At 42.9% G+C, this 16,403-nt stretch overlaps 1 protein-coding gene across 2 annotated transcripts in view; it reads right to left on the reverse strand.

Moving 5' to 3' along the window:
- The window catches only part of LOC126284878 (uncharacterized), a 77,228-nt gene extending 64,688 nt beyond the window's left edge, over positions 1–12,540 (reverse strand). For both annotated transcript variants that reach the window (XM_049984118.1, XM_049984117.1), the window contains exon 1: positions 12,455–12,540. In XM_049984118.1, the coding sequence (XP_049840075.1) occupies positions 12,455–12,527 (73 nt within the window). In that variant the 5' untranslated portion in view covers positions 12,528–12,540. The remainder of the gene's footprint in view (positions 1–12,454) is intronic.
- Positions 12,541–16,403: the final 3,863 nt, after the last annotated feature.

Genomic DNA, 16,403 nt, shown 5'->3' on the forward strand with positions numbered 1-16,403 from the left:
CACTTGAATTTTAGTCATGGCATCTCAGCCGGTGAATACCAGATGTGTTGCTTTTGTCTATATTTGTACTGGTTGTCTTTCTCTGTGTTATCTATTTTGTAGGCTCTTTTTAGTCCTCGTTACTTGAACATGTTGCCTGTCCTGTGGGAGTGTACCATTTGCTTGTTTTTGTGGGCGTTTCTTGTTCATGTGTTCTTATGTGTGTGTTCTTTCTGTTTTTGTTCTGGGTATTTATGTTCTGTGTGTCAGTGTTTGTATGTTGGTGATCAACAGTTTGGTTTTGTGTGGCAGGTGCCCCTTTATTTTTTGTTACGTGACTCAGTTTCTCTAAGCTCTTTGTGTTATACCCATTCCCTACAGATATTTGATTATCTATAATTAATTTTATGTTTCTGTTCACTGAGTGGATTTTTTTTTTAGCTTTCTGCCTCTGCAACTTCCTCTGGTACCATGGCGCTTATTCCCTGATGTCTTAACATATGTCTTAACATATGTCCTTCCTCTTGTCAGTGTTTTCCATATATTCCTATCTTCACCAATCCTACGGAGAACCTCCTCATTCCTTATCTTATTAGTCCAATTATCCTCAACTGTCTTCTATAGCATCACATCTAAAATGCTTCAGTTCTCTTCTGCTCCGTTCTTCCCACTGGCCCTGATTCACAACAGTACAAAGCTATGTTGCAAACGTACAAAGAGATTCTGCTCATATTGGAAGTATACCCGCGGAAAGACACAATCAGAACTTTCACTGTGCGACTGCAATGAAAATGTTACCAACGATAGCACCCCTAAAGCGAGAATCCAGAAGATTGTTTCCCGAATTTCTTTCACCGAAAAATATGCACTAAAGATTCAAAAACTGGAATCAAGAATAGCTGTTGACATTACTAATTTGGAAGTAAATCCCCACGGAACAGCGAAGCAACCTATATGAAATACATCGAAGAAAACGATCTATTGCCACAATATTAGGACGAATTCAGACGCCATAGTTCTTTTAACAAAGAACTGGCTCTTTATTCACATGAAGTAATAAAGGGGTGCCGATAGCTGGTTCCATTCTTCTTGATTTCCAGATGGGTTTTGACGCTGTACCTAACGAGCAGCTTAATATAAAATTACCTGTCCCTGGACTATCTTCCCAGCTGTGACACTGGATTTTGTGATTTCCTTTTAGAAAGGTCACAGTTCATAGAAAATCACGGGGAGTGATCTAGTGAAAAGGAAGTTCTGTATGGGGTTCCTCAACAAAGCGTTGCTGTTCTTAATCTATTTAGAAGACAGTCTGTGCAGCTTTCTTAAAGTGTTTGCAGATGATGCTGTTATTAAGAATGTAGTAAAGTCATCAGAAGATTAAAACAAATTACAAAATAATTCAGATAATGTATCTACATGGTGTGGAAAGCGGCAATTGATCACGAACAATAAAGAGTGTGATGTCCTTAAGATGTTCGATTCCCGACGTTTACATGATGACTGGGTGTTGTGTGATGTCCTTAGGTTAGTTAGGTTTAAGTAGTTCTAAGTTCTAGGGGACTGATGACCATAGATGTTAAGTCCCATAGTGCTCAGAGCCATTTGAACCATTTGTCCTTAAGATGATTACGAAAGTGTTTTAGGCAAATTTGGATAAAACTTCGAATTTCACAGATTTAAAGGTTTTCGATTTAACGATATACCCATGGATAAAAATAAACAATTTAAATTGCAGCTGATGGACATAACATGTTATGGAGAAAACGAACGACGGAATGTACTGTTGAGGCAGAACCCTTAGAAAGTGCAACTGATGTACTAAAGAGACTAAGTAACGCTCGCTTGTCCATCCTCTTCTGGGGCATTGCTACCCGTTGTGGGATTCTTACCAGATAGGATTGACGGAGAACTTCGAAAAAGTCCCAAGAAGGGCGGTTCGTTTTTTATTGTCGTGAAGAAGCGCACATACTGTCTACAGATGTCATCAACTTCTCTTCTACTAGCACGAGTCTCTTGACACCACGGTTAGTGTAGATGAAACACTGGCTACCTTCAGAAGGATATTAATCATTTGGATAAATTTTAAACAATGATGACACCGTTCTTCTGTTCCCTCCAACTACTTCTATGACGTTACAATGTCACAAAAATTCGTTTATAAAGGAGATTTCTGACAGTGCAGGCTACGGAATGATACTGTACAACGTTTTCTAAGAAGTATCGATGGCTCACACTCCTATCAAGTATATGAAAACACCTTTAAGTCTTCTTCAAATTCTTCTTAAGATATATTGGGGCACATTAATTGTATGAGACATTCAGTTCTTTCCTTCCCTACAACAGAGTGTGTTACGGTAACTAACAGCTTTACGTTCACATAGGGACATTTCGAAAATCCCCACAGTTGTATCGGGCAACTAATTAGAAAAAATGTTAAATTGTCAGAACCTGTTCCCACAAATAAAGGAGTCAGTTGAGTATTATAATAAACCAACTGTCATCCAGTCTTGCCTGTATGTGTATTAATTCAAATCTTCTATTTCCTACCTGACCCTCTGTCCATCACAACCCCCTCCTTCTGTCAACCTCCTCCTGCCCCTCCCTTTGTCCATCTACTCCTCTCCCCTCTTTTATCTCATTCCCTTCCCTTCCTATGTCCATCTCCTCTCCACCCTCTTTCTATCAATCTCCTACTGCACCTCTATCTGTACATCTCGTCATCCCCATCTTTCTGTCCATTTCATCATCTGCTGTTCCTGTGTCCATCTCCTCCTGACAGTCTCTCTGTCAATCTCCTCATAGCCCCTCTCTTTGTCCATCTCTTCTTACCCCTCTCTCTATTTATGTCCTCCTGCCCTCTCTCTGTCCATCTCACACTCCCCTCTCCTTCATCTCATCCCCATCCCTTCTTGTGTCCAACACCTCTTTCCGTCTCTGTATTTGCTCCTCCTGACTCTCTCTCTGTCCATTTCCCCTTCCTCCTCTTTCATTTCATCCCCTTCCCTTCCTGTGGCCATCTCCCGCTCTCTCTATCTCCTCCTGCACGTCTCTCTGTCCATATTCTCCTCCCCCTCCGTCTCTCCATTTCATCCTTTTCTATTCCTGTGTCCATCTCCTTCTCACAGTCACACTCTCCATCTCCTCCTAGCCCCTCTCTTTGTCCATCTCCCTTTCATCCTCTTTCATCTCATCCCCTTCCCTTTCTGTGGCCATCTCCCCCTCGCTCTATCTTCTCCTGCACGTCTCTCTGTCCATCTCCTCCTCCCCCTCCTTCTGTCCATTTCATCCTCTTCTGTTCCTGTGTCCATCTCTTCCTCACAGTCTCTCTCTCCATCTCCTCCTAGCCCCTCTCTCTGTCCATCTCCCCTTCCTCCTCTTTCATCTCATCCCGTCCCCTTCCTGTGTCCATCTCCTCTTCGCCCTCTCTCTGTCCATCTCCTCCTGCATCTCTCTCTGTCCAGCTCCTCCTCCCCCTCTTCCTGTCCATCTCCTCCTCCTCTCTCTCTTTGTCCATTTCCTTCTCGCCCTGCCTCTGTCGATCTCCTCATGTCCCCTATCTGCATCCATCTCCTCCTTCCCTCAGATTTACCATCTTCTCTTCCCTCTTCCTCTCTCCACGTTATCACCCCCAGCCGAATAGGAGGGCGCATGTCCTTACTTCCAAGTAGTAATACACTCCTGGAAATTGAAATAAGAACACCGTGAATTCATTGTCCCAGGAAGGGGAAACTTTATTGACACATTCCTGGGGTCAGATACATCACATGATCACACTGACAGAACCACAGGCACATAGACACAGGCAACAGAGCATGCACAATGTCGCCACTAGTACAGTGTATATCCACCTTTCGCAGCAATGCAGGGTGCTATTCTCCCATGGAGACGATCGTAGATATGCTGGATGTAGTCCTGTGGAACGGCTTGCCATGCCATTTCCACCTGGCGCCTCAGTTGGACCAGCGTTCGTGCTGGACGTGCAGACCGCGTGAGACGACGCTTCATCCAGTCCCAAACATGCTCAATGGAGGACAGATCCGGAGATCTTGCTGGCCAGGGTAGTTGACTTACACCTTCTAGAGCACGTTGGGTGGCACGGGATACATGCGGACGTGCATTGTCCTGTTGGAACACCAAGTTCCCTTGACGGTCTAGGAATGGTAGAACGATGGGTTCGATGACGGTTTGGATGTACCGTGCACTATTCAGTGTCCCCTCGACAATCACCAGAGGTGTACGGCCAGTGTAGGAGATCGCTCCCCACACCATGATGCCAGGTGTTGGCCCTGTGTGCCTCGGTCGCACGCAGTCCTGATTGTGACGCTCACCTGCACGGCGCCAAACACGCATACGACCATCATTGGCACCAAGGCAGAAGCGACTCTCATCGCTGAAGACGACACGTCTCCATTCGTCCCTCCATTCACGCCTGTCGCGACACCACTGGAGGCGGGCTGCACGATGTTGGGGCCTGAGCGGAAGACGGCCTAACGGTGTGCGGGACCGTAGTCCAGCTTCATGGAGACGGTTGCGAATGGTCCTCGCCGATACCCCAGGAGCAACAGTGTCCCTAATTTGCTGGGAAGTGGCGGTGCGGTCTCCTACGGCACTGCGTAGGATCCTACGGTCTTGGCGTGCATCCGTGCGTCGCTGCGGTCCGGTCCCAGGTCGACGGGCACGTGCACCTTCCGCCGACCACTGGCGACAACATCGATATACTGTGGAGACCTCACGCCCCATGTGTTGAGCAATTCGGCGCTACGTCCACCCGGCCTCCCGCATGCCCACTATACGCCCTCGCTCAAAGTCCGTCAACTGCACATACGGTTCACGTCCACGCTGTCGCGGCATGCTACCAGCGATGGAGCTCCGTATGCCACGGCAAACTGGCTGACACTGACGGCGGCGGTGCACAAATACTGCGCAGCTAGCGCCATTCGACGGCCAAGACCGCGGTTCCTGGTGTGTCCGCTGTGCCGTGCGTGTGATCATTGCTTGTACAGCCCTCTCGCAGTGTCCGGAGCAAGTATGGTGGGTCTGACACACAGGTGTCAATGTGTTCTTTTTTCCATTTCCAGGAGTGTATATGTGACAAAATTAGGTCAAATCAATCCAGTGATCTACATGAGCTTTTCACGCATTGCTTTGCTGTGCATGCACGTCACATACCTGTATATTTCACACACATTTACACACATACTTCACCTGTAACTATAGCGAATTTCGCTCTCCAAATTTGATTTCACGCAGCTCAATGCATATGACGTCATATCTCCAGAATTATGTGTCATACTATGATATATTTTTGCAAGTACATTCATTGGTAAATGCGAATACTGCCTGCTAAATATTGCTCCGTATGGAGTTACGAGTAAAGAACTAACAAATTTAAACGTCCAGCCTGATGCGGCAGTGAAGAGCGAAAACATAGTAAGCTATAATTTTTTTTATCCTTTCAGTGTTTTCTGGGGTGTCAGCAAGAAAAAGCCTCGTAAATGTGTGAAATTATGTGTCAAGTTTGTTTCAAGTCACTAAGTGATCTCACTCTCAAATACTGGATGGATAAAGTCTGGCTATTTGCGCGTCGTGACCTACGCTCCTTTCTCAACAGGACCTCCGCCTGTTTGAAAGGTACATGGCTCTCACCCCTTCAGTGGCTATTTCCAGACAGTAAATGATATGTAAAATCGAGCCGGTGGGGCGATCAAAAGTCACCGTTGCTGAAGCTTTATGCGAGGCAGCGGGACTCCGATGCGCGTATATAAGCAACAACATGTAGGCAAGGTATTAGTGTGGCATTCGTGTCTTCCCGATGTGCGTGTGGTTAATACGCTAACGTGAACTACAGTGACATTATCACGAAACGTGCCCAAACAGGAGCAACATAGTGTTACTCTTTTAGTAAAGACATCGTAGGGAGTGTGAAGATTACGTACGTGGTAGCATGCCTGTCGAAAACGTCCAGGAAAACTGCGACAAGGGGTGCTGCCTCTTCGTGATAACGCACGTCTCCATATTGCACATGTCGTAGCGCATAAGTTACAACAATACAAGTGGGAGACAGTGTAGTACAGGCCGTGCAGTCCTCATCTCTGCCCATGATATTATCAAGCCTCCGGTCTCTTAAAAAAGGCCTTCAAGATTCGACTATTCATGACGGACGAGGACGTGCAGCAGACAGTTACGGATTTCTTCACGCAGGAAGACACGCTCTTTTACCAAGATGGGATCTTCACCCTCTCTTATGATATTCTCACGCCCACGGCGATTTTTCCTGATTAGCATACCGATTGCAAGAACGGAGCATACGAACGCCTTCGAACGGAAACTTTTTGATCGCCTCTTATATGAACTGCTGCCATGTTCAAGGCAATAACCTAATAAGCGCAGCAGCACAGGAAGACTAAAATATACAGGTTATGTTTTCAAAAAAAGTGTAATCGACCCTTTAAACTTCTCGGTGTTCCAAAGTAAGATGATGCGGCTACATTTGGCACGTGTGATAACAATTACACATTAAAAGATGTGACATCGACACGAAACAAAGCGGTTCTTGACATTGAAACAACAATGCACCAAGTTTACTAAGAAGCTTGGCTCAAGACTGAATCTACCTCGCAAGATTTCCGGCAGAAGTTGGGCTGCGGATTCCAGTATTCTACACTGCTGTACTCGCTCTTGTGTATTATGCAAGTGCGTGTTGCGCACCTATGTGAGAAAACAGCACACACACAACGAAGATTGACAGGCAGCTTGATGAAGCGACGAGAATTATCACCGGGACTGTTATATCTACCATCATTCAGTCATTAATTGCCCCAGCTAATATTGCTCCACAAAATCTAAGGAGTAGTCGTCGATCTGGCTTACATTTATGAAGTTCTTTTAGTAAAAAAATCCGTCCTCTTTTAGAATACTGCTGCGCGGTGTGGGATCCTTACTAGGTAGGACTGACGGAGTACATCGACAAAGTTCAAAGAAAGGCAGCACGTTTTGTATATATATATGGGAGAGAGTGTCACAGAAATGATACAGGAGTTGGGCTGGAAATCATTAAAATGGTTCAAATGGCTCTGAGCACTATGGGACTTAACTTCTGAGGTCATCAGTCCCCTAGAACTTAGAACTACTTGAACCTAACTAACCTAAGGACATGACACACATCCATGCCCGAGGCAAGATTCGAACCTGCGACCGTAGCGGTCGCGCGGTTCCAGACTGAAGCGCCTAGAACGGGCCGGCCGGAAATCATTAAAAGAAAGGCCTTTTTCGTTGCGACGGAATCTTCTCACGAAATTCCAATCACCAACTTTCTGCTGCGAATGCGAAAATATTTTGTTGACAGCGACCTACATAGGGCGGAACGATCACCACGATAAAATAGGGGAAATCAGAGCTCGTACGGAAAGATATAGGTGTTCATTCTTTCCGCGCGCTATACAAGATTGGAATAATAGAGAATTGTGAAGATGGTTCGATGAACCCTCTTCCAGGCACTTAAATGTGGTTTGCAGAGTATCCATGGAGATGTAGATGTAGATATTGTTACGGGGCCTATCTAGCACGGTCCTATGGTGGACCTGTCACTTTAATGCTTCCGGAGCTACAGAGTGTTTGATTGACGTTTCCTTCACTGGAGAAATTTCTTTCACCGAGCTATCGAACCTACACTGTCTGTTTAAAATAGGAAGAATGGAATGAAAGATACCCTCGCGAGTCGAAACCTTATACTGCCAGTGTCGAAAAACCAACAGTTAGCCAAGAGACACTGATAGGAAAGTATACAGCGGAAGTCAGACAAAAGTAAATCGAATGCTCTAGCCAACATGGACACTGCTTTGTTAAGGCAGTGTCTCCTCGTTACAAGTCACCCATGTTCGAGCAAATGTGTGGTACAATAAAGAGAAGGTTAAAAATTAAAACGAGAAAACAGACACGAATGACATTCTACAAAGTAATGACTGTGCCTGCTTTTGTCTCGGGCTGATTTCAATAAGCTCTCGCGTCAATCCCTCTCTCCACGCGGTATCATCAACTTTCATAAGATCCACAAAAACTGCAGCTGATTTGAGAACTCGTTGAGATCCAGCTCCTACTAGACTTGTCAATGTTAAGACGTGGTCGCTATAGCTCTGACGTTTCCTAAATCCTTAGAATGCGATGCAGAATAAGCGTTTCTAGTAGTTTGTAGGACACCCTGAGGAAAGATACAGGTGGGCAGTGAGAAGCATCTTTGCCTTGTTTCAGGACGACGGCAGTTATCTGTTTGAAATGCTTCGTTAAATTTCTAGTTCTCACTGAAAAAATCAGTGTTCTAGATTAGATAGCTTTAACTCTAGGCACAGGCCATGAGAGCTAACAGCTTTATTTCCCTTTAGTGTATTCAAGGGTACATCACGTTTCTCAATGCAGAAGTGGTTTTAGACGTCATATCTTATTGTACAAATCGTACAGTTTGTGTGAGTGCTTTATCTATTTTGGTTCCCAATTACTTCATCAGACTGGTACCAACCGAATTTAAATTTGTATGGGGGACTCTGTTTCTGACAAACCTTGAGCCTCTACAAAGTTTCTTATAAGGTTTCAGTCTTTTCGACTGTAATGTGGAAAGTTTCGTCCTGCCGTTGCTTTAAGCCGTTTTTATATTCTGTTCTTATTGAGAGTCTTCAACAGAATATCAGATGTTGTGACATTGTGAGATTGTTGATATTTAGCATACAACTCATCGCGTTCTTGAGACTATTTGGGGATGTAATTCTTTCGGAACGCACGTGGAATACATTTCTCAGAGATCCACTGAACTGTATTATTAAGACCCTACTGAAACAGTTCCCAGTTCGCAACTTGAAATTTCCATCAACGTTGAGGGTCGGATGTAACTAATGGGATGTCAGCTGCGTAATAACGACATGGTGATCTTTCGTTTTGTCATGCTGTCATACCCAGAGTTGTATACACTGCACAAATCAGAATAATAATAATTTAGCCATCCACCAGATCGAAACGTACCTCTTATTTAGCATATAACTCATCTTTAGCTTTTTACACAAGTTGGAGATTGTAGTTTCCACTCATTCACTTATAATAGTTCCTTTGCTGTCTTCTTCCTGATATCAACAGACATGACCTTTTTTTTTGAGTTATCAGTCTTCTGACTGGTTTGATGCGCCCCGCCACGAATTTCTCTCCTGTGTCAACCTCTTCATCTCAGAGTAGCACTTGCAACCTACATCCTCAATTATCTGCTGGATGTATTCCAGTATCTGTCTTCGTCTACAGTTTTTTGCCTTCTACAGCTCCCTCTAGTACGATGGAAATCAGTCCCTGATGTCTTAATAGATATCCCATCATCCTGTCTCTACTCCTTGTCAGTGTTTTTCCCATATGCCTTCCCTCTCCGATCCTGCACACAACCTCCTCATTCCTTACCTCATCAGTCCACCTAATTTTCAACATTCGTCTGTAGCACTACATCTCAAATGCGTAGATTCCCCTCTGTTCCGGTTTTCCCACAGTTCATGTTTCACTACCATACAATGCTGTGCTCCAAAAGTATATTCTCAGAAATTTCTTCCTCAAATTTAATAGACTTCTCTTGGCCAGGAATGCCCTTTTTGCCAATGTTAGACGGCTTTTGATGTCCTTCTTTCGCCGTCCGTCATTGGTTACTTAACTTCATCTACTTCTTGACCAACAATCCTGATGTTAAGTTTCTCACAGTTCACATTTCTGCCACTTCTCATTACTTTCGTCTTTCTTCGATTTGTTCTCAATTCATATTCTGTACTCATTGGACAGTCCATTCCATTCAAAAGATCATGTATTTCTTCTTCACCTTCATACATGACTGTGACTGTTGAAATTACCAACATATACAACTGGACTACTAAAGGGCTTATATGTGGACTGGGCAGACTGGCTTGTGAAGGTTTGTAAATGTTTACAACAGTGATGCCGGAAATCTCTATAGTCATAGGAAAGACATCTGCTGTTATGTATTAATAAGTTACTCTGTAATAGCCAAGATGGGATCTGACATTGTTCGTAATTGTCTGACATTGTGTTGTTCATCATTTATGGCTCCAACTAGCATATATCCTCTTCTGTAAAGTCCTGTGTTATCCTTGATATGGATCTCCTCTGCCGCTGTAACGTCTACAGCGTTTCGAAGCATCGAGTGTGAGAGACATTGACTCTTAGCAGATGAAATCGATTCAGTGTTCAAGTAATTTATTCGCAAGCTGATACCAATGGACATTGATGTGTGTTCCATGTTTGGTTGATCCTGAGAAGGACTGTTCACATGTTGGTTCTCTTGCTAACTTTTTGCTGTATCAGCACCATCTTGGAAGAATTAGCCGGTATGAAGGCGTTGCCCAGGGATCGCCCTATTGCAGTATCCACACACTCTTCAGGGACACTTCTTCCTTGATCCCCAGCGAAGCCATATGAATAAAACTGTATTTTGAATTTCTCCATGTCTTAAATAAATAGGTACACCAGCAGTGAGAGTTGCAGCGACAAATACCGCAGCAGGATGAAGATTTACGTACGTTTTAATTCAGCACAGCATACCAACAACGCTGCGGTACAGGCAGGACTATCTTTCGAGGAGACTTGTTTCATCAACAGTCCTCATAAGGTTACGGACGCAATCTTCCCAGCGCACCTTTATGAAATCGCAGTGATAGACTTTCCAAGATGCTGCAAACTTCGACAACACGACGGATATGTGATGGACGCTGTATTGCTTGAGAGCACATTAAACAGTAGAAAAACCTTACAGAAATTCAGGTGCCCTGCAAACAATGTTGAAATCCTTATAAGTCAGAACAGTCATACATAAACAGTATAATAATACTTAACTGGGAGATGAGTATAGAAATGTCTGTTGTTCAAACTTGGATTACAACTAATATTGCACATGCGCATTTGTACCAATAAAAGTGACTACATCATGCCAACTGCATGTTCAACACAAGAATGGATGGAAAATCTTAAATTCTGGAAGTAATATTCCACCAAAAACATCACAGGATAGTGCTAATGATGGAGTTATTTCTGATGTGATGTTTACAGTTCTAGCAGCGTAATCCCATTCTTTAATAGTAAAGAGTTATCCAATTGGAAAGGAAACCAATATATATTTTGAAGTAATCATAAAAGAGTAGAATGCTTATTTTACTACTAGTTGATTCTTGTCAGTAACTTGATTTAGTTCAAGAGAAACGGTGTTGGAATTCAGCTGTAGTTCTAGAGAGTCTTTGGATGAAAACTACATCTGTTCCATTTAGGTTTATTCATGAAATGAGCTACATCTCATAGAAACAATGATTAGATCTCATTAGGTAGTCACGGGATAAAGGACACGTAAGCTATTGGTCACTCTCGGACTAACTAGTAGATGTCTGGAGCGATTATTGTTCGGACCAGACAAGTCTGACGTCGCAAAGGAAGGACTGGAGCACCCGAATGCACTTTCTTTTTAATACAATCCAAAAATAATTTTTACCGTTCTGTAAGTTATAAAATAATGTTTAGTGATTCACTCAATTTAAACTTTATTCCAATTACTCGATAGTGCCACTATATGAATAGTGAATGAAGCAGTTAAAATTATTTCATTATTTCATAAATGACCTGACTTCGACCAGTTTCATGCCACATGAATAAATTTAAGTTACGTTACTGAAAGTGTAACAAATGAAATCAAGTTCATGTTGATTTTAGTTCAACAAAATAGTGTTTCTTCAGTTAATTATGTGTGATACATTTGTTTTCTATGGCTACAATTTATTCGGCTATGAGTAATTAGCGATCCATATCATTTGTTCGTATGTAGTTCAAATAATATTTTGTCCTGAAATACGAGACACATTCACTGAAAACAGTGAAACTGAGTAAGAAGAAAATTAAACAGAAAATGAGAACAAACATAATAAGATTTAAAAAAAAAATCTGTTGGTCAATCTTCGAGGAACTGGATTGTTGAAGCCAATCAATCGGAAGGTGTGCTGAAGGTAGGGCATTGTTTTTCCTTGCTTCTGGAAAAAAAGTATTTCATCCCTAATAAAATTCTACTATTTTGTAGGTTTTACACTTTAAAACGATTGTTAACATTATTTATCCCAATAATAACCGTAATGAGATAACATTCAATTATGTTATGCACTTCACGGCATGAAAAATAGTAGCATTACGACAGTAAACTGAAGCAAAGTATTTATTATTACTAGTATGCGATTTCAGCTGTTTCTCATACTGACGGGATACATGTTATATATCCATGTCACAACGTGTAAGCATCCTAAAAATATTAGTTATGCATAGGATATCAGCACTGGTGCCAACTATCACGTTGCAGGCCGTTTACTCCTAGTTACCAGATAAATTAGGCTTCAGATGGTACAAGATACGTATTATTCGCGAATGATGAGTAAAATAATATGTAGGAAGTTTTCCTAAATGTACTCACAGTCATCAAGGTACTGTGCCTTAGCAGAAACGACGCTTAACAGAGCAGCCGTCCATAACAGACCCGACCTCATCTTATCTGCTGGCGACGTCCACAGGGAGTGACACGACCTAATATTGCCGCCAGCCTTTTATACCGGTGCATGTAGCCAGCGCTGTAAGTTTCCTCGGTAGTAATGGCACTAAGGCGACGATATAATCCCGGGTCTTGTATTTGTACTGTACTCACACATTATACACAAGTTGAGAGAGAGAAAGAGGGAGAGGGAGAGAAAAATCGCAATATAAATGGTTAAGGGATTCAATACTTATAAGTACGAACTCTAGACATATCAACTACTGATACTGATAAAAAAAGAGAGATTGTGAAGCATACATTGGGAGATTAGAATCATTATCAAGTACACACATTACTATCTCGTGTAAAAGAAAAAGGGTTTTGTATATTTGAGAATTTTTGTGATACAGTAAAATAGGAGCGCTTGTGGAAGGAGCACCTTCAGGTTAGCGAAGTTTTGGAGCAAACTCTAAGGTGTGCTTTCTTGGGCATTTTATTCGAAAATCTCACTTTCCCGCTGGTGTCTAAAGCGAAATTTTTAGCTACTGTGTTTGACGAGCGCTTATCATGGCGTGATCACTTAATTCATATAATCAAGAAAACTCAAAACAGCATTAACGGAATGAGATCTGTTCTCTATATCATGCATTAAGATCCTCGTCCACTCAGTCTTCTATTGCGGATGTTTCCGAATTATTTATTTATTCAGCGTATGGCGCTACACACATGATTTACACTGGTTACATGATCAGCGATGAAATACTCTATAAAATACATCAATCAACCATGCAAAATCAGATAAGGAAAATGAGATAAAATGTAGAATGCAATAAGAAAGTAAAACAAAACATAATATCACAGTAGGTAAATTACGTAACTTTGTTTTCTCATATTCTGTCAATGTTGGCAATGCCCTTGAGGGAGGCAATGCTGATGAGCTCTTAATTCACAGTCCTTGGCGATGTGTTGAACAGTTTGATTTGGAGCCCCTCAGCTTCAGCTAGAACTGGGTAGGTTTCCCTACTTTGTCCCGTTCCGAATCTGTTTGGGCTCTATTCAGGCCTGTCGTGAAAGTTCAAAGCTCTTAGGTCTGTCCACTGGATTTACACGGTCGCGATCAAAGGTAGAGGCACTATCTGTGGAGCTGTCGTGCCATTTACTGTCTCTGGGCAAGTCAGTAGCTAGCGGTTGTTGAGCTTCTCCCAGAGGGGGGTTTCCAGAACGAAGTCTAGTTGTTTCCTATATTGGGCCATCGTCGTGGATGTAAAGTAGAGGATTACTCATTACTTTCCTATATTCCGCCAACGGCCTTGCCGCAATGGTAACACCGGTTCCCGTGAGATCACCGAAGTTAAGCGCTGTCCGGCTGGGGTAGCACCTGGATGGGTGACAATCCGGTCTCCCGAGCGCTATTGGCAAGCGGGGTGCACTCACCTCTTGTGAGGCAAACTGAGGAGCTACTTGATTGAGAAGTAGAGGCTCTGGTCTCGTAAACTGACATACGGCCGGGAGAGTGGTGTGCTGACCACATGCCCCTCCATCTCCGCCGGCCGCAGTGGCCGAGCTGTTCTAGGCGCTTCAGTCTGGAACCGCGCTACTTCTACGGTCGCAGGTTCGGATCCTGCCTCGGGCATGGATGTATGTGATGTCCTTAGGTTAGTTAGATTTAATTAGTTCTAAGTTATAGGGGACTGATGACTTCAGATGTTAAGTCCCATTGTGCTCAGAGCCATTTTTGAACCTCCATACCCGCATCCAGTGACTCTGAGGATGACACGGCAGCCGGTCGGTACCTTTGGGACTTCATGGCTTGTTCGGGAGGAGTTTAGTTTAGTTTAGTTTTCGTACATACCTTCGCCAAGGCTTCCTATCTCTCCAAGGAAGGCGGGGTATACAGCTAAGTGTTGGAAGCCAATATAGATGGGTAGTCTTTATACATCCAGCTATAAACTTAATATCAGCGTTGAGATAGATGTCCACGTCCTTTATGATTGCTGATTAGCCACATGGTGGGCAGTACTCGGCTGCAGATTACACTGAAACGAGTACAGAGATTCGTCGTGTATCTGCTGATGCTCCCCAAAGAGCCTCTGAATAAGATTGTTGCGTGAACTTATTTTATGGAGTAGGGTTTCGACATGTCTTTTGTAGGATAAAGTCCTGTCTAGAGTACCTCTTAAGTACTTTGGATGTTTCTGACAGCGAAGGTCAGTGCTATTCATACGTATCTTCAACTCATATCCCACCATTTTATTGTTTAAACGCAAACTTCAGTGTTTGTGGAAAATGCTATTAGCATCCATTTAGTGAAATACAGATGCATTTTATTTAAATCAGCAGTGACAGTGTTTTCAGCATCTTCGAATTTGTTGTTTCGGATAGTTAAAAATATATTATCAGATTAACTGAACTTACTTCAAATAATTTCAGGCATGTTAGAGATGTAGAGGTTTAAAAAATCGGCGCTAGCACTAATCCTTGAGGCATTCACGTTATTCAGTTTCCTTTGTTTGCTGATGTTATCAACCTGTATAACCTGCAAATGTCTGTCTTTATTTCTGGTATCAAAGCGCTTCTAAACATACATTTCATAAACTTGACATGGTACAATTCCGATGCCTGCGTTCATGTCTTGGAGCAACGCCATCGAATCCGGTGTGTGCCTTACTAATAAACCTCTGCTGTCTGTTCGACGTCAGTACATAACGAAACATTTAATTGCCCTAAAGCGTCATCACTCAAATAGTATATTAACTACCCACCTACGAGGAATGTGAGGCAGTCTTCCCCTCACGAGTTCAGCATTGAAAGTGTGGAATCTTTGTCCTCTACTAGTGGGAGCATAGACTCAGTTCGTACCATCAACAGTGGATTTAAACAGATAGCTACAGAGCCCCAGGTGGAGCTCTATTACGAGGAAAAATCTCTATACTCACTATTACATTTTTAATACAAATTGCTGTGACACAGTAATTCAAGAGGCAGTGCTTACACTTTGTCCATATGTATCCTGACGGCTTCCGATATCAAGAGACTTCAGCCTTAGGAAGTGCATTTCTTGTCCTCAAAGTGAAATATTCGAAGCAGTTTCTTCTGTTCTCTTTATTATAAAAAAAATCCGAAAAATTGGGGCCCCTCCACCCCCGCACTAGAATGGAGACCAGCAAAAATAGTTATACTGTCAGCTCTGCGAAAAGTATTATTATATTAATCGGGGAGCCGCAGGATTCTGGTTTGCGATTTTTTCCGATCGTCTGGGTGCGGTGACACACAAATTACGTTCCCGTCGAGGAGACTGTAAACAGAAAGCGATTGAAGGGTTTTGTGGGCAGAGCGGAAAAAGTGACACGTGCAGCATCTACGGAAACAAAAATCTTTGCGAGAGACTGGGCGGTTAGTGGGGCAGCTGGCGAATTTTTGCCAGTAGCGACAGTTCATGCACAGGTGTCAAAAATGTTAGTAGAGAGTTGTTACCGTTTATATGGTGTCCGACGGTATCTCCTGGGCGAGATGCAACGTCAGCGTGCATGTAACATCCAAAAGTCGTCACCATAAAGGTGAATTTGGTAATAACATTGGCGTTCGATGTGTAGAATCATATTCAGGTTTGCTTTTCGCCGGTTAGTACGTAGTATGAACGCAGCTGGCGGTCTCAGTTAGGTTTCCTGTAATACAGAGGTGTGCCGATGTTGCGTCGTTTGTTAGCTGAGCTTAAGATTATCATAGGTTGTTAATTTTCAACAAGAAAAAGCGTTTCTGGACGGTTATACCCTCCACCTGTGTATTTGATGCCAGTTTCTCAGATTTAGGACGAAAGGGTTGTTGGAGTGTCTCGAGCTCTTCTACTGTCGTGCAGCGAGATTTTTTGAATAACTTCACCAGAGATCGAGTC

This window comes from Schistocerca gregaria, chromosome 8 (genome assembly GCF_023897955.1).
Source record: "Schistocerca gregaria isolate iqSchGreg1 chromosome 8, iqSchGreg1.2, whole genome shotgun sequence".
Classification (NCBI taxonomy): domain Eukaryota; kingdom Metazoa; phylum Arthropoda; class Insecta; order Orthoptera; family Acrididae; genus Schistocerca; species Schistocerca gregaria.